Source organism: Aphelocoma coerulescens, chromosome 5 (genome assembly GCF_041296385.1).
Source record: "Aphelocoma coerulescens isolate FSJ_1873_10779 chromosome 5, UR_Acoe_1.0, whole genome shotgun sequence".
Classification (NCBI taxonomy): domain Eukaryota; kingdom Metazoa; phylum Chordata; class Aves; order Passeriformes; family Corvidae; genus Aphelocoma; species Aphelocoma coerulescens.
The window spans coordinates 21866739-21894619 of NC_091019.1; the positions used below are offsets into that span (position 1 = coordinate 21866739).

General features: G+C 43.0%; 1 protein-coding gene across 2 annotated transcripts; it reads right to left on the bottom strand.

Annotated features, from left to right (window-relative positions):
• Positions 1-137: 137 nt before the first annotated feature.
• Positions 138-27581, bottom strand: PHRF1 (PHD and ring finger domains 1). 2 transcript variants are annotated; one of them, XM_069017045.1, is made up of 18 exons: positions 27480-27581; positions 21449-21651; positions 21012-21134; positions 19293-19522; positions 18243-18326; positions 17142-17263; positions 15412-15509; positions 14696-14868; positions 13082-13211; positions 12641-12780; positions 11626-11813; positions 10716-10835; positions 8691-8845; positions 5065-7839; positions 4284-4360; positions 3478-3738; positions 2270-2398; positions 138-1096 (listed from the first exon to the last, which is right to left on the bottom strand). In XM_069017045.1, the coding sequence occupies exons 2-18, from the start codon at positions 21537-21539 to the stop codon at positions 962-964; spliced, it is 5031 nt and encodes a 1676-aa protein (XP_068873146.1). In that variant the 5' UTR covers positions 21540-21651; positions 27480-27581; the 3' UTR covers positions 138-961. The 2 variants fall into 2 exon arrangements, with proteins under 2 accessions (XP_068873146.1, XP_068873148.1); XM_069017047.1 differs by lacking the exon at positions 27480-27581 and adding an exon at positions 26245-27278.
• Between the last annotated feature and the right edge of the window lie 300 nt (positions 27582-27881).

A 27881-nucleotide genomic window follows, 5' to 3' on the forward strand; every position in this document is an offset into this window, starting at 1 on the left:
AGGAGGAGAGACAATTACTAATCCAACTCCAATCCTCTTCCACAAACACAGCATTCCTTATGCAAGAGCCAAGTGTGCGGGTTTACACGGAACAGCCAGGCCAAGAGGCAGATGCAAGACAAACAAATGACACCTGCTATAGGACAAAAACCATTCAAAATAACTTTATAAACTCTGTCACATTTCTGCTTTGTACATCAGTTCAACCTTATCCTTCGAGCTTGTTACTGAAAATTGACAATGCTTGCTTTTTGTTTCGCGTTTTCCTGAAAGGCAGACACAAAACCAGCCATCAGTGCATTATTTACACAAGTGCAACACAATCTCCCACCCCAAAATTAATTTTTTCACTAACAAGGTACTTCCAACAGAATGTAAATAAACACCACGGCTTGAGCAGTGTTTCTGAAGTCAGTTTATAAAGGTTAGCTCATCTCTGCAATCCCCAAATGCCAGAGCGAGTAAAGCTTCGCTCACCATCCAACGGGCTAAAAATACGACATTTCAAGTATTAAATCAGAAATTTCTAAAGACAATCCATATTTCGATAAATAAACACAAGGGAAACAGTATACAGCTCTCAATATACTGTATGAAAAGTGTGTCCAGTTTCAAACTTTAGCAAGACAAGTGCACAGCCCAAAAATGTGACCAAAGTAACCCTGAAAACTGTAGCAATCCGGGAGTTCCAAACATTAATCTCTTCTGTGTTTCCCCTCGAATTACTCTGCTGGTCTGAGGCATTTGATTGTTATTTAGTTCTACAGCTGTAGGTAATCCAAAAAAATCCTAAATTCATTCCCATATGGAAACAATTCAAGAGAAGGTTCCGTAGATAGTCTGTTCTCATCTTGTTTCTCTACACTCTGCTTACAGTGAGATGCAACTGCATGTCTGTTATTCCCATAGTGCCCACAGCTAGGACAAGTTCAGTCCAAGTCACGCTGGCTGTGGCTTGCTCTCAGTTTTCCACTTCACGTGTATCTTCACCATCAGTTTTCTTATGTTTCCTCATATGTTTGTATTTTTCCACATATGCTTTCACCAGGTTAGCCACCTTCATAGGGTTGATCTCTCCACTTTTGCTGTGGCAGATCTGCAGGGGATCAGAAAGGGCACTTGGTCAATGACAGCAGCTCAGGCAAGTGGCAGAGAGGCCCTAAGCTGTCCAGGGGAGCCAATTCCTGCACAGCCCCCCAAAGCTCACGGCAGGGTACATCAAGCAGAAAACAAAGACAAGAGCAGTATTTTCCTTCAAGCATTTCAGAAATGGCCCAGAGCTTATCTACAGAGCACCACCTGAATGCAGAGGCATCTCAAAGCAAAATTACTCATTTTTACTACAGGCTTCTTCACCCATCCATCCATTTTGACACAACGCGTGGTAACCAAGGAAGAGTTCAAATCCCAGTTTTGGGATGTTTTTGAGGAAGCAATGCTCATATTAAAAGAATTTGGCAGTTTGGAGAGCCCATTTTGAGATAGGGGAGAAAGAGCAGACCCTACACAAGGAACTTTATCTCTCTTCAGAGAGGAGTTCACAGTGACTTCAGCAGCAATTGGCACTGTTCAGCTCTCTTGCAGACAACACTTATGGTTCATATGGGTCACACAGAAGATGTGAAACTGCAGCCATTACCTTGTGAATTCTTACTTATGATGGCATTTCTCAGTGATAGCAAGAATGCAGAGCAGGGAGAAAATACAGTTCTCTGAGGTATCAATTAACTGCCTTGACCACAAGAGAATTACTTCTCCTCACGAGACAAGATTTACTTGCTGATCAAGTCTTTCTTAGCCACGACCTACTCAGCACTAAGATTTGAGAAAAAAGTCAGTATCAGCAAAATTGCAAGGCCCTCTTCCAAGGTTCAGAGACACCACAGATGCTCAAGGACCTAATGCAGAGAGTATTTTCTCACTTTATCAGAACCAGCTGAAGGTCCTAGCGAGGGGGATTTGACCATTCTCACCCAGGGCACGTACCATGTAACATTTCAGCTCAGGCAGCTGAAGCTTAGCAATGTTCTTGTCCACTGAAAACACGATCTCATAAAAGGAACAGACTGACAGCTCTCATCAATGGCACCAATTAGTCCTGCTTAGAGCAGCTACTGCTTCACTGCAGGACTGCAGAGTCAGGGTCCAAAGATCTGCTACTCAGTTCTGGCATGTACTTGCTGAAATGGCAAGTGCAATCCAAAGTACTGCCACTTACATAATGATCTGCCCAGCTCCTCCTCTCCACTTCCTTTCACTGGGCCCTTACCTTCTGCACTGCTTTCCGAAGGATGCTCTTGTACTCCTCCTTTGTAATCTCCCTCTTCTGGTAAAAAGGTTTGATGGCAAGTTTCACTTCTTCCACAGCCCTTTCTTGCATGTGAAGCTTCTTCATGTACTGCACAGGAAAGAGAACTTCATTACCCTGTGCTGTCTTGGGAATGGTTTCTGAATCTGTTTTTCTTAGAATCAATCAAACAACAAAAACTCTCATTTCACAATTTCAACAACCCAAGTAATCACCTCCAAGTGATTTCCTTTACTGTCAATTGCTGTCTTGAAACAAATACCAAATTGTGCTATGAGGAACCCTTGCTTTATGTAACATTTATTCTGTGTCTTAAAGAATGTATTTTAAGCAAGTGACTACAACGTGGACTTCCTAATTTTGGCCTCCTCCTTCCCTTCCAACAGTTCTGGAGTAAACACACATCCAACAAAAGGCATCAGATTCTAAAAGCAGCAAACCATAATTGTGAATATAAACCTTCAGATAGCTCTAAAGGCAATCTGAAAATTGCAGAGGTGCCTATGAAGTAATGATTACAGGTGCCATCAAAACAAGTTCATAAAAACTGTTGCTCATAAATGGAGGCTCAGTGGGAAATGCATCTTACTGTTTGGTTTTATGGTATGAAGCAAAATAATGGGCTAAGTTTTTATTCTTGTGTTAGCATCCACTGTGCCTAAAGCAGATGGCCTGTGCAGCAAACCCAAAACTCAGCAGCAAGGGACTTGAACTGAAAGATCTCCAAAGTGTTTTACTATCTCTACATTTTCAGTGCTGATAAGCAACAAGACACAGTCCTACCTCTCTATAGGAATGTTATGAGGATTGATATTAATTTCAAAGCTGAAGGGGAACGGAGACAACCAGGTGTTTAGAGAAACTTGGACATTGTGGTTTCTGGAAAGTCCCTTCCAAATATTCATGCAAGAAAGTTTCAGAACTTTAAGAACGTTATTTTAGGTGTTTTAATCCCTCTCTGTCCTACTGTGATGAAACAACAGAAAGCAGAATGAACAAATGGAATAAATCCCAAACAAATTCAAAGAGAGGATTGCTCTGCTGCTCCTGGGTTAGCAGAGTCAGTCACCAGAAACAGCAGGGCTGGGAAAATACAGTACAGAAAGTTTAAAAACTCTCAAATGAAAAAGTTCAAATAAACAGCTCATTTATTTTATGCATTCACTCACTTCCTCATTTTTTGTTTTATCCACTGGAGGTTTGGGTGCTTTGATCTTTTCCTCTGCATTTCCAACAGAAGCAGCTTGGATTCCTGGCTCAGATGCCGTAGCCAGGCTGCCCGGCTCTGGGGTGAGGCTCTGTCCTGCCACGCAGCCAAGAGCTGGAAGACTTCCCTGCATGATGAACTGAACCGTGGGCTGGCTCACCGGGGCGTAGGGGGGCAGGCTGGAGGGCAGAGCTGGCACCAGAGGGATATTCTGACAGTACACCTGGGAAACACACACCACTCTGTAAATGCTTGTGCTGACAAGACACAACATCAGAGCAGGATTTTTCAGAGCATCTTCTATCCACCAGGAGCTACCACCAGCCCCACTCGCCTTTTAACTGGTGGACAGCACAGACTGATGGCTCAGACCAAGGCTAGCAAGCCAACATTTACAGCCTAATCACAGGGAGAAGCTCACAGCTTCTCAGGCAGCACCATCTTTCTGCAAGCTGCTGCTGAAAACAGAAGCTGCATGTACAGAGCAGAATTAGAAGATAATACATTTCTTCAATGGTAAGGAGCACCTGAGAGATTAAATGATTGGAGGATTGCTGAGGTGTATGGGCTACATGAAATGTACCACACGCAGAGGAAGGCAAACTCTGCCATGAGAGGAGGGTGTTGCACAACAAGGGCACAGATGAGATGGGATGCCTTCCACGACACTTGGGTGCCGGAATAGGAACCAACCTGAGAGGAATCTAGATCAGGAAACATAGGCTCAGGAATCATATAATTGGTTGGAGGAGGCTCATTTAACTGCACCTGATTTAACGTTTGGTTCAAGTCCTCTGCTTTCCAGGCCCCTTCTTTTGCTCGCTGAAGTTTGTAAAATGGCATCCCTAGGTATCCCAAGAGAAGGAAAAGAAAACATCTCAGAACAAAATAATGTGTCAAAGAGTCAAAGCCAATTATATTTTTAAAATTAAAATAAAAAGCATCTAACAACAAAACTAGCAATAAAAGGATCTTTTTAGCAGTCATTCATATTTTAAAGCTTCTGATAATAGAAAGCTTCTCATCCCCTTGAGCAATTGCTTTCTACTGGGTTTATCTATTGAGAGTAACCAAAAAGAACAACACAGGCAACTCTGTCAACACAAACAGCACAGGTTCCCAAGCCAAACTGTTTCTAGCAGCTTTGGCTTAGCAGCACCCACAGGGGTGAGCTACAGAGCCTTGTCATGCTCCTTGGTTTTGAGGAACATTTATAGATACTGAAGGCAAAGCAACCATTCCAGTTAAGCGCAGAAAGGGTGGGACACAGGCTGCCAGTTCAGAGATGGGGTTGTTGCATGTGCTTCACAAGTGAACAAGCTGCTGCTGGCTGAGCTGTGCTGACAGCACATCCTCTCCAATTCATTAACACAACTCACCTCATGATTTCAACCAGTGCAAAATGCCAGCTCTCAGGATCGCAGACCACGGCATCACCCCAGCTCAGATGACACAGCTCTTACAGTATGACCAGGTTTGGCCAGACACCAAAACCCTAAGCCTTATACAGCCTATTTCAACTGCTGTTTGTTTCCCAAAAGAGACTTACTTGCAGCTTTTCCAGCAGACAACGTGCTGCTTTCTTCCTCTTGAAGATTCCAGGTAACTCTTTTCACTGGTGCTTTTGATTTCAAGGCAGGACCCTGAGGTACCACTTCCAGTTCAGGCTTAGTGAAATTACTTATATTTTCACTTGAGACAAGGCACTCCTCCTTAACCTCCCTCACACAATCCGTGACTTTGCTTTTGGATGAGCTTTGAATGGGTGCAGCCTCAGCTGGAACGTGCATGATAACTTCCTTCTTTGGGGGTTGCTCCATCAGAGATGGACATAATGCAGTATTTTCTATTTTAACTGTAATCTCTAGGTTTGTATTGCTACAGCTACTGAGCACTGCTGGATCAGTACTATTCATTAACTCTGTTTCAGCAAAAGAATCCACATCACCAATTGGGACACAAATGTCTGTGATCTCTGGCGCAGGGAATGCAGTTTCACTGCTCACTTCCTGACAGATGGGTTCTACCTTTATAGTTTCTTGGACCTCTCTCAGCTGAACTGGGGTCTCAGTCTGTATTTCCTCAAGTCTGACATTTGGTTGGATGGTTATAGAAAGCCCTTCTAGTACTAGCTCCTCTTTTGGCTCTTGTTTGAGAGAATGGGGTTGCTCCAGACACCTGGTCACATTTTCAACTGGAGGCTTTTGATCCTTCTCTGGCGGAGGAGGAAGCAAGGTCTCTTTTGATCTGTGTTTCCTTTCTTTGGAACGTGATCGGGATCGCAGTCTTTTTTCCTTTGATTTGCTGCTTTTGTGCTCCCAAGATCGAGACCGAGATCTCCACTTTCTCCTCTCCCGAGATCTGGATCTCGATCTCTTTCTGTCCCTTGACTTCAAGCCACTTTCTTTATCATACCTCTCGTAGCTTTTGTCCCTCCTGCGTTTCCGCCTTTTAGTCCTCTCCGTGCTGTTTGACCGGGAGCGGTCCCTCCGCCTTGATCTTGAGCGAGACCGTCTTTTCTTTTTCCTATTTTCATAAAACTCAGAAGTACTTCCAGGACTACCTGAACGCGACCTAGATTTCCTTCTGTCCCTAGACCAAGAAGTTTTTGCCTTTTTATCCTTGGTTTTATCCTTAGTTTTCTTTTTTTTAGATCGTTCGTGACTGCTAGAACGGTCAGTAGAAGACCTCCTGCTCTTGGATTTTAATGTGTGTGTTTTGCTGTGCTCTTCCCCACCTGACCAAGAGGTAGACCTGGAGCTTCGGTCCCTTGAGTGTGCTCTGTCTCTTGACCCTGAACGTGATCTCTTACGCTCTTTGACGAGTGCTTTTTTCCTTTTCATCTTCTTCTTGCTTCGGGAGCTGGAGTTTGAACGGGATCTGGAACGTGATCGCCTCTCTGCTTGTTCTACCTTTTGGACTTTCTGCTGCCCATCACTCTTTGAGGGACTATCTGGTTCTAGTTTCACATTAATACTAGGTCTAATCAATTCTTCAGCGTTAAAGAACACATTAGGTCCCTCTCTGTTTTCCTGCTTTAAACACTTTGTATTAGAAATTTCCTTAACAGCAGATGAAGTGCAAGGACTGCTTAGGAGGTCTTCCTCATCCACATTGTCTCGTTCCTCTGTATCAGAGATCTGTTCTACAATCCTGCTTGCTACTGCCACATCATCACGAGACTCTGTGTTACTAGATGGCACATCAGAGTCAGTCCCAGATCCAAATATATTTTCTACTCTGTAAGGAGTGAAACGACGGACAGTTTGAAATGTTTGAACTTTTGGATTTTCAATGGAAATAGTCCTGGTGATATTAGTTAGTGGGATCCCTGAACCAAGCCTTTCAGGACTGCTGTTTGCTGAACTCGAGTCCGATCCTGTTGGCTCAAAGGGATCATATATTTCACTTTTGACCTGCTTTTTCTTTACTGAGAAAAGAGCTGAAGGACTCTCCTTCTGCTGCACGTCATCGTCCACCGGGCGGAAGGTATTACAAAATCCTGGGTTAGACAGCCTGCTGGGATGTCCTGTGTTCCCGGGAATATTGATTTTAAAACTCTCAAAAGAGCCTGGGCCTTTGCCCCTTGAAGTGCCTAGCAGCAATGAACCGCTATAGCCACTGGGATTGGTGGAGAAAGACACCCCGCTTGGATGTGTCTGTCGCTGAGGTTCCTTGGAATTTGACTTCTGACTTTCCACCCTGCTACCCTTTCCCGGCTGATTAGTGCTCTCCTTGCCAGTCAGCTGGGTTATACAGGAGCTGGGGATGTCACAGCTTTGGCTTCCTGCAGGTTCCGGCTCCACCTGCTTGCTGCTGGTTTCTTTTTTAATCTTTGGTATCCTGGGAAGCTCAAAGATGTCAATTCTCTGGGAAGGTGGTTTTACTGGCTGCCTCACAGTTACAGCTTTTGAGCCAGAATTCAAGTTACAGCTCAGGGGCTTTGAAGGTAAATCAGTGGGTACGAAGTTTTTAGATTTTCCATTAAATCTGGGCATTTCCTCTAACTTTGAGCCATGCCTGCTCAAAGTTGCTGTATTCTGAGTCTGGACAGACCTGGGTGTCATTGAATACTCTGATTTTACGGTTGCCTTTTCTGGTGCAGTCTGTGCAGGGCTTGCTGCAGACTCGCTCCTGCTCAGCGGAGGCGATGAGAACAAGCTTGAGGAGAAGGGTCTGGAGCGAGTACTCAGCTCCAAGGAAACAGAAGGTCCAGCCATGGAGCTACTTGCTGTGGTCCCTGAGTGCGCTGTGCTTGGGTGGGTGTTATGCCCTGAACCATCCTCCACTCTCGAGTCACTTGCTGATTTTCTATGAAATGGAGCTATGGCACACAAACAGACAATTCAGCCTTTCAGGACATACCCGGACATGCTCTGCCAACATTAACAGAAGTACTGAGCTAATTATTTTAAGTTCTACTGCAGTTTGCAGACATGCCACACAGTAATAACAGAGTCCAATAGTTCTTCTGGTCAGATACTCACAGTTTAGTGACAACCACATCTTTGAGGTAAACACTCATGTTTAGGAAATAAATTATTCTGTTCTGTAGGTATCACCAGACTAGTGCTTGCTATTCTGCAGTTGCTGACTGACAAAAATGACTATAACAGAGGATATTAGAGGTACTTATTTTAAGAATAAAGCTCTATGTTTCAGTTTGAAGAGATTCCCCTCAAGTAATGCCATGCCAAGGGAAGACACAGCTGTAGATGATAGCACATATTTAGAGCTCTACTTTTGCAAAGAAATTTCTTGCCACGGTCCTTCACTCTGCTCTTCAAACTGAAGTACAGATTACAGGCATGGCAGCAATGCATGATACACACTAGGAAATTTGGGTACTAAGATAACTTTGGTCTATCCAGTCCTACATTTCTTACAGCAAAGCATGAAACCACTGTGCACTTCTTTTGAAAGAATAAAACTATGTATTAAAACTAAAATCCTCCAGTAACATCTCAGGTCTGCAATTAAAACACAGAAAAGCAACACTGTTTCAGACATCCATCTTTATAACACACATTACTGTTGGCAGCTACTGAATCCATCCTACATATTCCAATGCCCAGTAAGAGTATCCCTAAGTTTAAAGCTATGCAGACTGTAGGATCAGGGCAGATATGGAAGAAACAAAGAGGCTAACAGCACTATGAGGTGCCAAGTCCTTACCTTCCTTCTTCGCTGTCAGTGAACCATCTCTGTTGATGACAACATCTGAACTACTCATCATGAGAAGGCTCTGTCCAGACAGGATACTTCCCAACAGATCAGGCACAGGAGCAGCTTCTGCTTCTTGGTCAGGACTCAAGGCAGGCACACTGCTTCTGCATGTTTCAGAGGGGTTACATTTCCTTTACCCTTACAGCACTTGTTCTATACACACACATTACATTAAAAAGAAACCAAAGTCAAGGGCATAAACAGAGGTCAGCCAGGGAAGTTCACTTGTAGTTTTGGCTTCACTAGAGTCATTCAGTCCCCATCTTTCTCTGACAAAAAGAAGGTGAAGGTTTTGTTGACTTCCCACAGGAATAATACAAGATAAGAAAGCATGTAATCATACCTGAGACATTTGGTTAGCAAATGCTTTTTATTAAGAGTGGTGCTCACTGTGTTGTATATCAAGATTAACTTTCCAGCGCATTTAAGATGCATTTTTGGAGGATAAACCACTAATTATCACTTCAGAGATATTTCTATCCTAGCTGCCTCTCTTGCCCCCACTAAATCACAAACACAAATGTATTCCTCAGGCCTACACTTCTATCTTAAAAAAAATGACAGAGGTTGAACCAGTGTTTAACCATAAGGTGCCACTGGCAGGGTAGCTAAGAACATGGCACAGAGAAATTACACTGACAAATAACTGCAATGCTCCCACACGTGAGACAACACAAACGCTCCTGTTTATGCTTTTCTCAATCTTATGAAGATGGTTTAAGTTCTCAGTTCTTGAAATGCAGGCTGAAAAGGTGTTTCTGGTGTTGGGCTTTTTAGTTTTTATTTCTTTGCTTTTGATGGGATTTGAGGGGTTATTTTGTTTGAGTTTACTAAAAAACAAACTTCCAAAGGAACCCAGCTCTCTGAGGGAGCTACATTTCATTTCTGTATGACAACAAAGCAAACTTTATTCACATAATGTACACCAAAACACCTGTAATAACAAACAACAGAGAGACAAAACGAGAACACTAAAAGAATCAGCTGCTAAGGCCAGACCAGAAACTCAGTGTAGCCCATGCAAATGGAGCCTTTAGGAAAGCTGAGTATCAGCTGAACAGTTACACCTTCTAAACAATATGCTACTCAAGTAACTCTGAGGACACAGGAAGTTTCCTGAAAGGCTTCCTTCAGGACTGAGATGGGAAAGGTAGACAAATAATCCAAGTTATCACAGAAATATGCTACCTTAATCCTGAGAAACCAACCTTCACCATAAGTCAGATGCATTTGAGGACAGCTATGTAAACCTTTCACACCTTTAACTACTTAAGCTGAGCTCCCTTCATATCTCTTTAGCTCTCTCAGCCTTACAGTTTCCTGTGACTCAGCTGGTACCTGCCTCAGTGACTTTCCTCATCCCCTTTCGTCTCATCATTCTCCTGATTCCCTATGTCCTACCCCTCAGTCCTGAAAATTCACTGTGGGGGGCAGACAGGGCACCTGCCCTTGGCAGGCTTGCAACACACAGACAGTAAAGCAACTGTGAAACTGCAGGATCAAACAAAGCTTCTTCTCAATTTTCTCAACTCCAACAAATGGCAGCTGAAGTGGGTGAGGTCAGTAAAGCCCTCACCTCCCTCAGGATGTGCAACTGGATTCCCTGGCCCTCTCAAAGAAGCAAGTGGTTTTTTAAAGGTTAATGAGACTGGGATTTAAAACATACTAATGGGGTTACTGAACAGTCACAAAACAGAAAGCAAGAGTCAGATAAGGGTGGAAATACCAATTGTAAATTTCAATGGAAATGTTTAAGGTATGATGAAAGTGTGTGTGTTCAACATAAAAAAAGAATTCTTGCACAAATTGATGTGGTTATTTATCTACACATGTGCAGGCATACATGTATACAAATACATGCACTTTTTGAGAGATAAGGGTAAGAAAAGGGTTAAACAAGGATGATCACCAGGTTTACTCTTTTGTTAGGGTCATAAGACAACTAAGAATAATAAAATAAGAATGGATTTTTACCTGGGAAGTCCCACAGAAATGGGTCTGGCTACAGGACGGTGAGACCTCAGTGCTGACTGGGAGAGAACTCTCCTTTTGGCACTCACCGGTGAATCTGGATTTGCTGGAACCTCTTCATTGCTATGATAAAAAACACACACGAACCCTGAAATTGTCTGAAATGTTTTTCACATCAAACAGATGATAGTGCTATGACAGATACAATTAGAGAGCATTGTTTATTACGATATATTAAAAAAATATTTGTTCAATATACTTATTTTCTGTGGCTGCCTAAATAGAACAGCTTGATTCAGACAGCAGAGACTCAAATGTAGATTTTCATATCTAAAATTTAAATGGACAATTTTCTTTTATGAGAAGATCACAAAGAAATATTCAGTGGAAAACTAAATTTTACCAACAATAACTTCAGATGCCCCCTCCCCCAAAATTCAAAGTTTATGAGTGACACAAACTATGGCACAGTAAGACTTCTGAATTTAAAGTGCCTGGAAAAGTGAAGATAGGAAAAGGAGAAATGTGGAAGATTCCAGAGGTCCATGTAATTTTGTGTTTACTGTATACCAAATATGCCAGCTGTCTTCACTTTAAATAAATAAATAAAATGTGATGGATTAGGATTAGACTCCTTCAGATTCTAACCTTTCAATAACCCCACAGATCTTATTAAAGGTTTTCACAAGGCTGATTATTTCAGAAAAACTCTTTTAGAGGAGGCTGATTCCTTACAAGCTCAGCAACTCAGCCCAGAAGGAAAGAACGAACAGGCCCTTATGTGTTATCATGGGTTCTGTACCCAAAGGTGCCTTGAGATGTGAGATCCATGCTCTGCATGAAGTCACATGTACAAACATCCCAACACCTGCTAAATCACCAGGTCCCTGATCACAATCCAGAGATCTCTCACCTTTCATAAGGATCCAACTCATATGGATCCCCAAACACAGAGAGAGAAGCTGCACCAATATCTGCTCTCATCAGCCCAAGCGAGGGCTCCATTGGTTTGTACATGGAAGGAAGCGAGGCCCCACGCACAGGTTTACTGAGCCCAAGAGTTCTTGCAATACGGGAGCGAGTAGTAACCTCATTTTTCCCCTGCACAGACAAAGAGATTGGGTTATTTGTATGTTAGAGCAGGTAAATTTGTGTCTAAAGCCCCAAATTCTTCACTTAGGCTAAGTACAGTCATCAGGTTACTACTATCAGCAGCACAAGTGGTGTGCATTTATTGTCTGTATTTGTTTTAAAGCATTTATGAAACTTGTAACTATGGCATATATGTCACTTCAAACAGAGACTGCATGATACAGATGTAAGTGACCAGATAAATTAAGCTTCTAAAAATCTTAATAATGTCAATTCAAAATTGTTGGTTCTTTATTAAATGCTGGAGGGACAGTTCTGGCTCTAAGATGTAGACTCTAGTTAAAGTAGCTGACAAGAAGAGTCATTTGATGCAGAGCATTCAGTCTAATTCACAAGAGAACACTACTCACAACTGAAAGGAATTCTGAGAGCCCTTATGGCTGATTAGCTGGGTTTGCAACAACAAACATCGACAGCCTATTAAAAAGAACAGGTGATGCCAATTCTAACTGAGCTTGCATCAGTACCAAGTAAACACTACAGCTGAATGGCAAGGCAGGACACAAAGCCTGCAAGACATGCTTTACAATCTGATCCCTACAGTCCAGGTAACAGGATTTGTGAGCAAAGCCAGCAGGCCTGTCTGGAAGTTGCAATTCATTTCCATGTACAGCATCTTTCTGAAGTACACTGGACATATCCTGCACAGACTCCCACCAGAAAGAAAGGTGCCTGCTATGACTCTAAGGTGGCATTTCTTCCAACTGAATCCCACGTTATACTGCTCTTACAGAGGGCTGAAAACAGCAAATACTGACTGGCAGAAACTCACTCACATGTGATCTTACTCTCGTCTTTTTCCCCCTTCTCTTCTTTGTCAGACGCTTGCGTCTCCTCAGCTGTGTCCCTGAACTCTTCTTCCCAGCAGCAGATTTTGTCTGAGTTCTTTTTTTGCCTCCTACTTTCTTCCGCCTACCTGATGGGACAAAAACCAGTGATCTGGCTATTTTACTCTGTACTCACCTTTTTCATTCCCCCCATGACCACAAAGCAGCTGAAAGAGACATACACAGTGCCACCAACAGCAGGGCAGAAAAAGTCACATCATCAGGATTTACTTAAAAACAACCTTCAAGACACCTTCTGGGCAGAGATGGTATAGGGAAAGAAGAAAATGCACATGGGATACTTCCATAGCTGCACAGGTGTGGCAGCATACAGTTGATGTAGAGTATTTTGTAGGATTCAGGCTGCCCTGAGGTGTCTGATGTCCTCACCTGTTTTTCTCTTCTGCCTGGTAGGAGCCCGTGGTGCCAGAGGACGCTGGTAGATGGCTGTGTTCAGGCCTGCTACAACTGCCTCAATTGTTTCATCCAGAAGAGAGGACATGAGGTACCCTGGCACATGCTGTGGGGGGGATTTGAAGTTACATGATACAGGTACCTAAAGCTCAGCAACATTTACTTATAAAAGCATTTGATGAAAAATGGACTTGAGATTCAAATGAGCAAACTCCTCATATCACCAAGCTGCCAGTTAACCAATTATGTCACTTTTTTCATCTACTGACTGACATATTAAGGACCTTGTTCTTCAGAATTACATGCATGCTTCCCAGCTTCTCACCGTGCTTGGAGGACAACAGCTTACACACCCTCAACCAGTGGAATTAAGCTTCAGTCAACTCAAGGTACGAGCCAAAATAAGACGAGCTTTTGTACAGAAACAAAGGCAATAAATAACAGTGCCTTTCTAGATATAGTTTGTAATCATCCCTGCACACTGAGAAGTGGAGCTAGGAACAGCTTCTTGAACAGGAAGTGCTGGGTTCCCAGGATTACACTACCATGGAATAGTAAAGTCCCCAGGCACTACCCCTTTCACCCACAGGAGATTACTCCACTATTTCTAAAACAAGAAGTAGGGAAAGAAAGAAAAGTAACAAGTTACCTTGCAGAGTCTTTCACTTCAAACAACACTTTCCTCCCTTTATTTTTTTTCAACATATATATAGGCCTGACTACTCAGTTGTAATTGCTTAACAGCAATGCATGGAATAATTTTTGTATTTTGGTTTTTGTATTTTATTAATTCTTCTAAAGTTAAAATTGAAACGCCTGGGTTTGGAGACAGTGGGGGTTTGGCAGTCAAATAAGATCACCTCCGACATGGAGGACATAATGAATTTAACAACTGCTAAAGCATTCTGGGAAGTCCTTAAATAAAGGGAAAAATGTGATAAAAACTTAAGGTGAGCTGGATCTTTGTTCATGGCAGCTATCCCAAACTATACTTAATACTGTAATAGAGGGACCCTGTGTATTTGGGATACTCTCCTGCACAGATTCTCTAATACTCTTAATGTAGTTGAACTCACACTGCCACATTATTGAGGACACTAACATCTGGTTTTTTCCTCTTCCAACACAACAGACTGATTTTCACAAACACAGAAAACAAAAAAAATACAAAATCTTTCACTTCAATCGGGCTGAAGGCAGCCAGCAAGTTCTACTGCTATGGGCAAGGAGGTAGGAGTACAAAGGAAAATAAACAACTGTCAAATAAACATGCTAAAAAACCACAAGTGGTGCACAAACTGTGTATTAATAGCCACTAGGAATAGCAATATAATTTTGCTCACACCAGGGGTGATAAAAATGCAGGTTAAGAGAGGAAGCTGCTGCAGCATTTCAAAATAGGGCATCTTGCTCATGTGCTGTACTCCATTTGTACATGTTGTACGCCTCAGTTTAAAACAGCTCCACAGCTACTAACTACTGTGCTACGGACAGTCAACACAGACAGCTGAGCTACTGAAATGGGGACTTATTTCAGTAGCTCTTCCCCAGGGCTCTGGCAGAGGCTCCCTCAGAAATCCCCGTGGATACCCGAATCTGCTGTGCCGTCGTTATGCGGTTCCTGTTCACCGTGGCCCGGACGCGTTCGCTCTGCCGAGTCCTGGCTATGGCTCGGGTCCGGACGTGAGGGCGGAGCCTACTGGTGGTGGGGACAACATCGGCCATGAGGGCAGCCACCTCCTCCTCACTGACATGATCTGCATCTTGAACAAGAACAGGCTGAGGTCACTTGTCTTTCTACAGGTAAAATTACTTAAAGAATTTCAGGCAAAAATAAAAAAATCAGCATTCCCTTTCTTAAACCAATCACTTCCACAGGCAGCCATTACCCACTCGAAAGGAAACGAGCACAGATACCACTGCTTCAGTTCACGGTGTAACACTTCCAGGTAACAGAAGTTGCTGCTACCTTGGCAATCTGAGGTCAGGACACTAATAAATTCTTTCCAGTGTAACACAGTGCAGTCACACTACAGTGCTGGGATTGCCTTGGAAAGGTTAAAGGATGCTTACAAGAAGCAGCTCCACAGGTTGTAACTGCAGATGAAAATCTTCATAAACAAGGTCCTCTCATCAGTCAAGAGTTCAAGTCTAATCTTAAGGTTCAAGAGAGAATGCTTATCAAAACAATTACTTGAAACAGATGAAACCAGGAAGTTAAACATATCATCAAAACACCACATGATTCACATTATCTAACTCGGGAGAAAAATATTTACTCTGACTGGCTACCATGAAACCCTTACCTGCAGCACCATTGGCACCCATGGGGGCACAGGCAGGACAGAACCATTCATCTACAGGGACTTCACTCAAAGGAGGATTAAGGCATTCCATGTGATACCTTGAGGGAAAAAAAAAGAAAATCAAACAATGTGCTCCTTACCAAGGGAAGACAGCATTTTACCTCTATCCACAGGCTACAGAAGGCAGACTCATTTCCTTAAGTCTGAAACTACTGTTTATGCATCCGCTTCGACCAATCTCCAGAGAAATGATGGATGCTACCTGATAGTTATACAAGGGTCTTCAGTTCTAGATGGTATTTTCATCACTTTAGGCCCAAAAAAGTTCAGAAAAACTGAGTGTTTTTCCCTCACTGTGTGGTGAATCGCTTGCCATTTGAACCCAAGCTGCAAGAAATGTGCAGAGCCAAAACTGAAGGTGGCAAGAGAAGTTCAGAGATGCTGGGGAGACAGGCAATCAGGAAACAACATCAGCATCCTGAAAACCAACATAGTATTAACAGTACTGGTACTTAGGAGCATTTGAAGCGAGCTATTCTATATTTTTCTAAAGTTAATCTCAGCCATGGAGAACTAGTAAAGACTTCAAGTTCTTTTTTCAGGAAGTGCTTCTGGAAGTGCTAACTCTAGAAATCAAGGATATATAAAGAACTTACTTTAGGAAAAGAAGACAAAAATCAAACAACTGTATCAAACTAGAAATAAAAATATATTTAAAAATTTACAGTAACTGTTGGGAGATCACCAAATAAAATCTGAAGCAATACCCTGAGTTGAGACAGACTTATGGAAATTCAGAAAGAACTTAAAAGATGAGGCTTCAGATAAGAGCTATGAAACACTGTTTTGGCTTAGTATTTTAAACTCAGTGTTCTGATGATGCTCTTAGTAATCTTTAGTGTTCCTGATTTTGTCTTTTTTCCAGAAGGTGAATCAGTGTATGTGTGTGTATGGACAGTGCATCAATGTGTACAGACACAGAACACAAAGACAAAACTAGACTTACCAGAGGACTAGTTAGCTTGCTACGAGTTATTTTTGAAAGGTTATTTTACATACTCATTACTAGCATCTCTCTTTGCTCAGTGGGTAACTTTTGACTTAATCTTCAAACTGACAATGCTGGAAGACTGATTAAGCAGCCCAAGGGCTTTAAATTCTAGCAGAAAACTGCAGGGCCAAAGTTGTGTTAAAGCATATTCATGACTCTACTTAAAACATTTATTTTATTAATCAAGGAGGGGGCAGAGACATAAGTAAGCAAGACTAAGAGAATCATATAAGAGCTGTGACTCTAAGGAAAATTTTCAAGGTTTCACAAAACTGTGAATCTTAAGCACTTCTCCTGCACAGCACTAATGCCCAGTCAGCCAGGACAAGTCATGCATCCTTATCCTCAAGGAGACATAAAGGATGTGTGTTTTTACCCTTTATACACATAGATGTTGCAAGGATGAGCACAAACACCTTCACCACTTGAAGGCATGGTCATCTGTTTTGGTGGTCTGCAGCCTGATGTGTGCAGGACTCTCCACACATATGTTGCTACATGACCAGAAGAGGACCCATCACATCATGGGGATGGATGTTTGCTCTGTAACACATGGATACACGGCTGGCCACATGAGCCTGAAGACAGCAACAAGGGGCAAGCCTGCAAACCAGACAGTGCCTGTGGACCAAACTCTGGCCATGTGCAATCATGCAGGTGCTTCATTTCAGCCTCTTACCCTGCATCACAGCCATCGCAGAGCAGCAGGCGATCCTCGCGGTCACTCCTGCCACACACCTCACAGAAGGTCGGATCATCCTCTCCATCAGTACCCTGAGTTTTCGTGTTCTCAACAGGAATCTAAATAAAACAGGGATTCACAGTTTATGCAGAATGTGGCACTTTTTAAAATCCATCATCACATTAACAGTAGTACCTGCAGCAAAATCTAAAAGTGAAGGAACCAAAGAGGCTGTTACACACCAGAACCTTCACTTCGTTCATTCAGCACACCTAAGGCATGATCAAATGCCTGACAACATCTACTTAACTTGTCTGCTGTCAGACACCAATGACTACAGAAAACTGCATTTTAAGAATAGGCAAAACAAAAATCCACAAATAGGATCAAAAGTAGTCAAACACACAAAAATATGCCAAAAACAAGACTAAAAAAGAGAGCAAACTTCGCTACCCCCTTATTACGTCAATGTTAATTTTCTCTTCAGTTAAAATGCAAACAATAATAAACCATCAGTTTATGAAAACAAAGCATCAAACCCCTAAACGCCCCCTGGAAATGAACATCTTTCTGATCTCAATTAAGAGCAATGACAACTCTTCAATGTTCTTGTGTGAGCAACTACTAGCACACTTGACCTGTGCCTTTCAGGGCTCTACTACTGCCTTGTGCCTCTCCCCTTACAAACCCAACTGCTACACAGCATTGCTGGTAGCAGGACATAAGGAAGAGATCACAGATAATCTAGATTATTCCTATTCATCCTATAACAGCACTTGAAGAATGCAGAGCACTCTCCACATGTGGACAGGTTTATCCATGCAGAACAGTTTTCAGTCATATGTCCATTATACAAAACAGGCAGTTACAAAAAACACCCTTTTTCTGCCACCACAAATGAAGCCGCAACACAATATTGCAGGAAGTAAGGTGAAGAAGGAAGAAAAATTGTCACAGCTCCTTAAAAGGCAAATTCAAAATAGGAAAGAAATAATTCATTCAGATAGCAAGTATTACATAAACACCCTGGAAGCATAAACTTTTGAATGACAATTTTGTGTCAACTGGCCTTGTTGTTTGCTACAGTAAAAGGTTTACCTTTTTTAAGATTTTCCCACCAAAATGTGCCCGAATGTTAATGTAATTAAAGAGGATTCGATCCACTGGACAGGAGTTTGCATTCTAGGAAAAAAAAAAATTCCCAATACAGTTAATAAGTGCATAACTTTATTCAATTTTTTAAAATAAATCTTAAATTATTAATGTAATAAGCATTAAATTAATGTAGGAGTCATTTTAACAGCTATTGATCTCGACATTTTAAGTACTTAAATCTGACTTATCTGGTTTACAAACAACCTGTTTTATCAGAGAAAACATGCATTTTTAGAGAAGCATTTCTTTTACTGAAGCAATTTAATTATTATTCAATTGCCAAAGCAACATCAAACTTCTTCCAAACACTGCCTTGAAATAGTGCTCATGTTTTAAGGCATTTACTTTCCTTTGGACAAATGAGCAACTAGAAATGGTTTACAAATATATTCAGTCAGAGTGATTTATTTGCTTTTTAAAAATTTAATCACCACTGCTACTGCTGCAGGCACTGTAAGTTTTGTTGTGATTCTCACCCTGGATTATGACTATGGGAGCTACAGGGGTGGCAAGGAACTCTGACTGAAAAGTGAATTCAGAGCAACCGGCAGATTGTCAGTATTCTTTTACATCTTTTCTGTGTTTAGATGGTCAGGGTTGCAACAGATCCCCATCCCATGGTTACAATACAGAATTCAAGAAAAGATAAAGACAGATACACAGAAAAATATACATATATCCAAGCCCAGAGAAAAATTAGTATCTCAACTTGAAAAAACAAAAGAACTGTAGATGCCTACAAACACGCTTGCTTGTGACCTTACAGCTTGCAGAGAATGGAACAAATCAGGATGGGTACAAGAAAAACAGATCCACACTTCAAACATGAATCCTGCCAAACAGAGCAGTAACCCACGTCTGTTTAAAAAAGCTTAAGAAAGCAAATATGAATATTACTCTATTTTGTTCTCATTACAGCACAACAGCACGATCAGAGGGGAGAGAGCAGAGCAGACCAGAAGGCCACAGGACATCACAGACAGAACAGCTCACCTTAGACCACTCCACGATGCAGTCCAAGCAGAAGTAATGGGAGCAGCTCTCAGGAGTCCCAACAGCCTGATCCCTAAATGTGTTGAGGCAAATGGGGCAGTTTTCACCATCCTCATCAGAGGAGATGCTCACTCCATTCAGGTGTGGCTCTGATTTCAAAGAATCAGTGATTCCTTCCATAGTGGCCTCACTTTCTTCCTCCTCCTCTTCATCATCATCATCTTCACAATCTTAAGAAGTGAGAGATAAAAAACAGCTTGCGTGTGCTGCAGGGTTTCAGCAATGAGGGCAGAGGGGGTGGGCAGGACAGGGCACCAGTTCACAGGAAATTCCAAGTAACCTCATTTTATGAGGCTGCAAGGGTGAAGCACAGCCTCCCCAGTTCAAGGCAATAATTTTTGCTCTTTTCTTGCTTCCTAAATCCCTTCACTAAAAAGCAATGGATTACTCTGGTGAAAAATAAAGCCTGATAATGTGAGTAGTCTTGCAAGAGATTAAAAGCACAGACACCAGAAAAGTAAAAGATTATCAAAACAGGACAGTTAAGACATGTCAGGCTACCACTGAACAATGAAGTCAAAAAATAAAGTTATAATAAAGTTAGCATGTACCCAACTTCTGTTTTTTTAAGAGACATTCCAGAGGAAAAGCAGCAGCAACACACTCTTCTGCAGAACAGCAAATGAAAGATTTCACCAGTAAAATATGATTTTGAGAGCCAAGGGATCTAAGTGCCTTAGAGACCGCTTAAAGAAGCTTGGTTTTGAGTAAAATTAAACACTCAGCACACATTGTTGAAAGGCATTTTTATTTTTAGTACAAAGATGGGTTAGTCTTTCCCTAAAACCTGTGAACTAAGCTGATATTTTCAAGAAGCAACAAAAAGGTACCTAAAACCCCCACTCACTTAGAGGGGGAACTGGGGGTGGTTGTTGTTGGGTTGCTAATTTTTTTTTTTTTTTTAAATAAGAATGGGGCCCTTGTCTTTTCAACTGAATTCTCCTGTCTGGATGTAACAGAGAATACTCTGAATGATGGATTAATAAAGCTTTTTGGCACCTAGCATTGATTTTTTTAGACTGTGTTCAAATCAATCTAACTAGTAATTTGGAAAACTGTGTTCTTGCCTTCTCAGCAAGCTTTAAGATCTAATAAAATCTCTTTTTGTCTATCCAAATATTAGTTTGAGCGTAGCAGTTTCAGAAGGACATGTATCTACAGGGTATGTTTTCAGTAAAATTAACAAATTCAAATAACATCCACACTCATTTTTCAAAGAAAAATTAGTCAAGTACTGCTGTACTCCCTAGGTAGTACAGCAGTAATAATTTAATTCCAGAATTCCCCATCACAACATTCACTTTAGAGCCCTATGCCAATGCACACTAACAAACATGCTTTTCATAAGTGAAAAAATAGCATGAGCCATTGCTGCAATTTTGACTTTTTTTCCTGCTCATACTGGGGCAGAGTTCACTCTTGATGACTACAGCTACACCACTTTGGTTAACAAATAGTTTTCAAACATGCAAATACTTTAAAAGCTTAGAAATTGGGGACTATTACTTGTTTGCTTATTACTGTAGGATTTTGGCATTGGCCTGACACAGCAGCATCTGTGGATTTATATTTCATTGTTAGTTTTTGGAGGAACAGCTTTCATCTCCCTCTTCCTCAGTTATTAAAAAATGCCTGTTAAGGCACATTAACAGAGCTCACCTTCTAATTCTTCATCTTCACTTTCTTCCTTGTCCTCCTCACCTCCCTCTTCCTCAGTGTCATTATCTTCCTCTTCACTACCGGTATCATCTGCTGAATCCCAGCTATTTCCACCATTGCTTTCTTAAAAAGAGAAGAGCAGAGGAAATACCCATTTGATGCAGACAGACAGGCAGAACAGGTACCAGAACCCCTAATCAGGTCATTATGCAGGAAGTGAGCCCCCATATTTCCACAGTGGTATCAAAGCTGCCCATCTGGAGAAACTCCAGGGAAGCATGCCAGCAGTCTGATACACACAAGTTATGAAGCGAAGCAAAACAAAAAAATTGTCAGGGGGAAGGAGACAAATGGTCACAAATATACCTTTACCAGCCTTTTGAGGGTAAATCAAGAGGTTCTGCAACCTCGAAGCAGAAAGGAGAGGCCGCATTTACCTGTTTCGCTGAGGAGTGCGAGACACTGCCTTTTGCCCTTTCCCAGAGCAGCGTTCTTGTTGATCAGCTCATCCTGGCTGTCATCATCCATGGCGGGACATTGGAATCCCTGCGAGGGGGCAGAGTCAGGGAGGCAGCGCAGCACCTAGGGCAGCAGGACAGGCACCAGGCTGGCCCAGAGCACCCGACGCATCTGCAGAGACCTGAATGGGAGAAGGAACATTGCTCTCCTCACACCACTGAGCAGTTTTCCCAGTTTCAGTTCCGAGGTGGCTACGGGTAAGCAGCTACTTCTCCGTGAGTTTTCACAGCCGTACTGAGCTGGATGAAACCAGCTGCTTGTGGAAAGCAGTTTAGGTGAGAGATTCAGCTTTATCTTGGGCTCCTGGATGACACAAAGGTGTATAACCAAACTCCCCACTGAAAATAGCAACAGAAAACCACAAATACTAAAACCATCCCACGGACCAGCAATTCAATGCAAAACTGAAGGGACCAGAGCCCTTTGAACAAGGCCTAACAGGATGACAATATGTGTTTCAAATCAAAACACTCCATCTTGCCTGATTGAAAAGAAGAATAAAGATTACATAGTTTAGGTTCTTTATAAAAAAACAGAAAGTCTTTGCACAGCTCTGTCAAGAAATAGAGAAGTTGAAGAGCCCACAACTATTATTCCACAGAAACTGATCCGGTGCATATTAATGCAATCACATTAATTGCTGTGCATCAGCACAGACTGGCAGTAAAACTGACAGATACTGAGAGATGTTGCATGATCCAAATTCATAATGACAATTAAATCAGAGCTTTTAACACAGAATGCTTCAAAGCATTAAGGCAGACAGACCCCTGGCAAGCTTCTATAAGCAAATCATGAAAATATATAATTAACAGACATTTAAAGCTAGGTGTCATATCTCAATATGAAAAAAAAAAAAGGATTCTTTTATAAGTGTGGCAAAGAAGTTTCAATCAGGTGCTCTTCTTCCACTCTCCCTGCTCCCCATTACATATCTCGCATATTAAGAGATTTTTTGGAACAAAACACTATGTTTTATTTGAGTGCTCTTGATCCGTACCTTTGCTTGCACACTCCCTCTGAGCCAAACAGCACAGCTCTGCACTAGAGAGCCTTTAAAATGTAGGTTCTATCAAACCAGACTAAACCACAAATGGAGTTTTCAGTGCTTGGGAAGGGGGAAACTAAACAAAAAGAAGACTGAGCTTCAACACAACTAAGTTCTTGTAAAGACTTAGTAAGAATCTTGCCTAAAGAGATTTAAAATTTAAATTTTTTAGCTAAATTTATGGCTGTTAACAGGAGCATTTAAAAAACTGTTTATAAACAATTTATGTTGGCTGAAAACATGCAGACTCATCAAAAGCCAGTCACTCCATGATGCAACTGAAAAAATAGGAAGAAACACCCAGAAATTTCCAAGTTTCAGCAGTGCGTATGTATGAATTATTCAAACAGAAACTCAATTATATAATCTCCTCCCAAAAGCTCAGCTAGCTACAGCAATGCAAAATTTGTGGTGACGTGACAGGCAGGACATATAAAGGGAAGGACTGGCAGCACCAGTCCCCCAGCAGGGCAGCGGCAGGCACAGGTTCCATCCGTGGATTTAGATGCTGTGCAGAACCTCGGCCACTTCTCCACCGGCACCTTGTGGGAACAGAGCGGGCTCCTGCTGACCTGTCACGGCCACACCCAGCCAGCCACAGCACTCCTGAGCCACTGAGGATGACGGAGGCCAACCAAAGCCACGGCAAGTAAAAACCATGGATGAGTTTCCACTTCACTATGGCCATTACCTTCATTTCCCTGCTCTCCAGTCTTCCTTAAAGCAAAGCAATAAGCACAGGGCGGAAAAGATCTTTATGTTTCAAAAAGTGATTCCTACAAGCCACGGTTCTGACCAACATACACTTAGCTACATTTCCAAAGAGCATGCATTTCTTCACTGTAGTGGAATAAAACAACTACCCGTGTTATTTTTGCCTTGTTACCCCACGGAAAGCTATCCTTTAGGCACAGAGGCAAACAAATCAGCACTTGTGACTTGACAATCTAAACTGACATATTTATGCTGCAAATGCAAGCTTGTACTTTGCTCAGAGGCAAAACTCTGAGTTAAAGAAAATCTGGTACTGCAGCAAACAATCATGTCTTCAAATCTCGTCAGTAAAAAAAGTCTCTTTTGTGGATAGCTGGAAACTGACAAGGAGAAACCAAGCAAAGATGACACGAAGTGAATTTGAGGTTCAAAGCACATCACAAATACTACTTTACAAACAACCTTTTCCAAACTGGGCAGCTGCTCTTAAGGAAAAAAAGAGGGAAACCATAGTTGACTATACACCTAATATGAAAGCTCCTTCTCCTATTTTTTAATAACAATAAGCAGCATTTCCAAGTTATTTCTTTTTTTTTTATGGGAGACATTTCAAACAAATTACCGCTGTGAAACACAAACACATTCATGATACTTCAGAGAATTCACTCACCTCTACAAAACCCCCATTTTCTCCAGCACTTACCACACCAGATTTTTTCTAAACCCCCTGAGCCAGAACTAGCAAATACAAAATAGATGGAAAGCATTTTTATTCTTATGTTAACCAAGAAGTTTGGTTAAGGAGGGGATGGCAGTCATTCCTCCAAGGCAAACCTTAACTATGCACTTCTGTAACACAAAAGGCCAGACTGCTAAAAAGCAACCAGTTATCCCTGAAGGCCATTTGACTCAGGCAACTACAGCTGCTTTTAGTTTTGGGGGTGTGAAGGACATGCCCTCTTGGCTGTACCCAACCCCTCACTGCTGGGTCATTTGGAAAATCCTATGATGTGCAGTACTCTCCATACAGCCCTTCAGCTGCAAGGAGCTCTCACATGCACCGATCCTCACTTCTGCATCTCACTTTTACTGTAAGTCTGTTCAGAGAAATTTAGGATGCAACCCAGGAACACAGATGCAGGATAATCTGGCCAGAGATCCCCTGTCTTTGTACTCAATACCACTGATGCTTACAGCAAACTCCACTTCAGTTCCTTGGGCAGCTGCATCACCCACTCGCACAGCACATCCAGTGTCCGGATTACAGGTTGCACACAAGGTTGGTTGAAGGCAGGCACCATTGTCCTCCTTAACATCCCCCTGTTTTCAAACTCTCATTTAGAAGAACCTCACAAAACGTTAAAAAAACCATTAAGCCACAGAAGCAACGAGTGCCTGGCAGGTGTTTGATCACTGTACTCGCACCAGCGCTTTCTGCTGCCTTAGGTTTCCTTCCCCGGGACAACCTCAGCAGGGCCGAGTCAGGCTCGGTTGCAGAGCTGCGTCCCTATGGCAGCACAGGCTCTGCTGCAGGACAAGCTGTAAAGCCAGGCTTTGCTATTAAGACAGATTACATTTTTACACAGAGATGCCTTAAGTAATTTTAATAGTAGAATCAAAGTGCAATTACAAATACTTTCTTCAAGCTCTATTAGCAACAGGGCTTTCTGTTGGCTTCAGCAACAGAGATGATTAAGTGCTTCCTCCAGAACAAGTGTTCATCAAACAAGCACTCCAGCAAACATTTAGTTTTTTTAACTGAAGTCTTTATGCATTACCACAAATCAGTATTTAATGTACTGTGAGGGTGTTCCAGCAAGAAGGCAAGCGCAGGTTTCCAGCCACCAAGAGGAGGCACAGTCTGCAAAGGACACCGGGGCTCCATCCCATCGGACACAAAGCCGACAGAGCTGCTACAACAGCGAGCGCCTCTCCCAGCCACGGGTACTTTTCCCTCCTATCACCAGCCCATCTCCTCCTCCACCAACTTCTTACAGAGTTTCTACATTTTTCAGAAACAGAAGAGCTGCTACAGAAGGCTTTTACTTTCATCTGCTTGGGTAACACTTAGGACTATTCACAGGCAAAGAAAAGTTTCTCACAGAATTTTCTCACAGGGTGGTTTTGAATGCTGATCTAATTTCATGGGCCGCTACTGAGCCATCATGTTCTAAAGACCACTTATAACTAGATTTAAGCCTACTAAATTTTCAAACATATGGGCTTTCAGTTCTCATTGGCACATCTGCTTCGTTGGTTTGTTGGGGGGAGGGGTTTTGGCTGTGTTTTTTCTTAGTTTTGTTTTTTTTTTTTTTTCCCCCCAATCAACTAAATAATTCAGTTCTCTCCGGAAAAGCAATGTCACACATCAGAAATCATTTAGCTTTGTTTCCAATTTCATATGTTACATTCAAAGAAAAGAAAATAAGAGCTGCAAAAGTAATTTTTGTACCCGGTTGGAAAAAGTCTGATTATGGTGTGACTACTGTCTGCCATCACCACATTCCAAAAGTAAATTAAGACAACTTGGCAGGGAAATAATTCAGATTAACAAGACACTCCTACAGCCCAGAGTCGTGCACTGCCAACCTAGCATGCACAGGGAGCTCTAAAAAAGTCACCTAAATCTAAATTTAGATCCCTGTTTAAATTACCAAAAAAAATTTAACTCTTAAATACCACTATCAGAACTGTCTATGCAACAATTTAAACAATGGAAGCACATAAGAACCTAACAGATAAGGCACAGAAAATAATCCTGAGGTAGGTAAGGAAGTGCTTATCTGTCACCCATCCTAGCCCTGCCCTAAATTTAGCCACCCTGAATTCCAGGATGAAAACTGTCCACCAAAGCTTCTCCAGGAGCTGACACTGCACTCTTTGAGGAGTTTGTAACGCAAACAAAGCTACACACAGGCTTTGCAAAAGCACTTGGGAAGTACAACATCTTACCCAGAGGAGCAGCTGGGCATTTTGTACCTCTGTATTCAAAGTAGCAGCCAAGCTCTATGGAATTCCCAGCCTCCAATTCCTTGCAGCCACTGGCTCTGCTTCCAGCTGCAAATTAACTACTCTCCAACTTGGCACATCCTCCTCTTTCTTAACAGGGTTCTTTTCTTAGGAAGAGTCACCCTTACTGGCGAGTTCCCTTTCAGCATCAGTCTTTCACACCAGTCCCATTTTTAGCTACAGCTTCCCCTGCTGTTTATGGGCAGGACTCTGGGAAAAGAAAAAAAAACACAACAAAAACCAACAAACCCAAACAAACAAGAAAACCCAAACAAAAAGCTCACATACTTTTATATTCTGTGCACAGCCCTACGGAGGGAGACCCACCGACATATAAGAAAGGAAATAACACAACAGACGCGCCTGAAACACACCAGCAACACACTCAGTGGCAACAACCTGCAGGAAAACCAGTAAGTGAAACTACAAAAACCCCGCCCAGCCCACCGTCACCGAACGTGAAGTGGCCAAGGGAAGGCACCGGTGACACAACTTAGAACCTCTCCGTAAGCACAGGTCCCTCTAGGCGAAATTTGTAAGCCTAAACGTGCCCTTATTACAAGCTAATACACGACTAAAAAACAAACAAACAAACAAAAAACAAAACAAGCTTGCACGCAACTCCTCATTAGTACTTGTCAGCCGAGCCGGCTGAAATAGCTGATAACTTCTCCAACACCCATGTGTGCAGCACAAACAGCGGGAATGGGTGGGAAGAGGGAGCGAGGGGGAAAGGGGAGAGGCGCGGACACAACAGCCTGGAAACATTCGGGGTTTTGTTTAGTTCCCTTACTACACTTATGCGTGTACTTAGTGTATTTATTTAGGGCTTTGTCGCAGCAAAGGCAGCTGGGTCGCTCCTAAGCCGAGGTGCTCCCGAGCCCGCTCGGCCCTTTTGCATCCCGCGGGACGCTCCCACGGGAATCCCGGGAGCACCCGGGGAGAGCGCGACCCGGGGCTGCCCTCCCACGGAGGTGTCTCCCGTCGGAAAACAATCCAATAAACATGCTGTCGTTGTTGCTGTTTATAGGAACGACACTAAAGGAGCCACCGGGGCAGTTCCCCGCCGGGGCGGGGGGGCGGCCGCCCCGCCAAATCCCACGGCCCGGCCCCCACCCGCCCGCGCAGGCCCCGTCCGCCGTCCGCCGCCCGCCCGCCCGCCTGCCCCGGGCACTCACCGAGAAGAGGCCCCGGCGCTCACATCCCAGCCAGGAGCCGCTCGCATCCAGGACCCCGCGGCCGCCGCTCCCCCGGAAGCGCTGTGGAAACACTGGCGGGTCACGGGGCGGCAGCGGGCGGAACCACCGCGCGTACGGGGGGAGGGGGGGCGAGCCGAACCATTCGGGTGATGATGGGGAGAGCGGCCGCGGGGCTGAACCATTGCGGAAGGGGGCGCGGCGGGCTGTACCACCGCGGGGCCGCGGGGGGACACGGCCGCACCGCTCGGTCCCCGCGGGCAGCGCCGGTCCCGCTGCGGCCGCTCCCGGTTGCTCCATAGAAACAGGGTTGGCAGGGGTGACCGGCATCCCTCCGCCGGTATCTGCAAGCTTTGAGGGGGGAAAGCGGGACGCAACGACCAC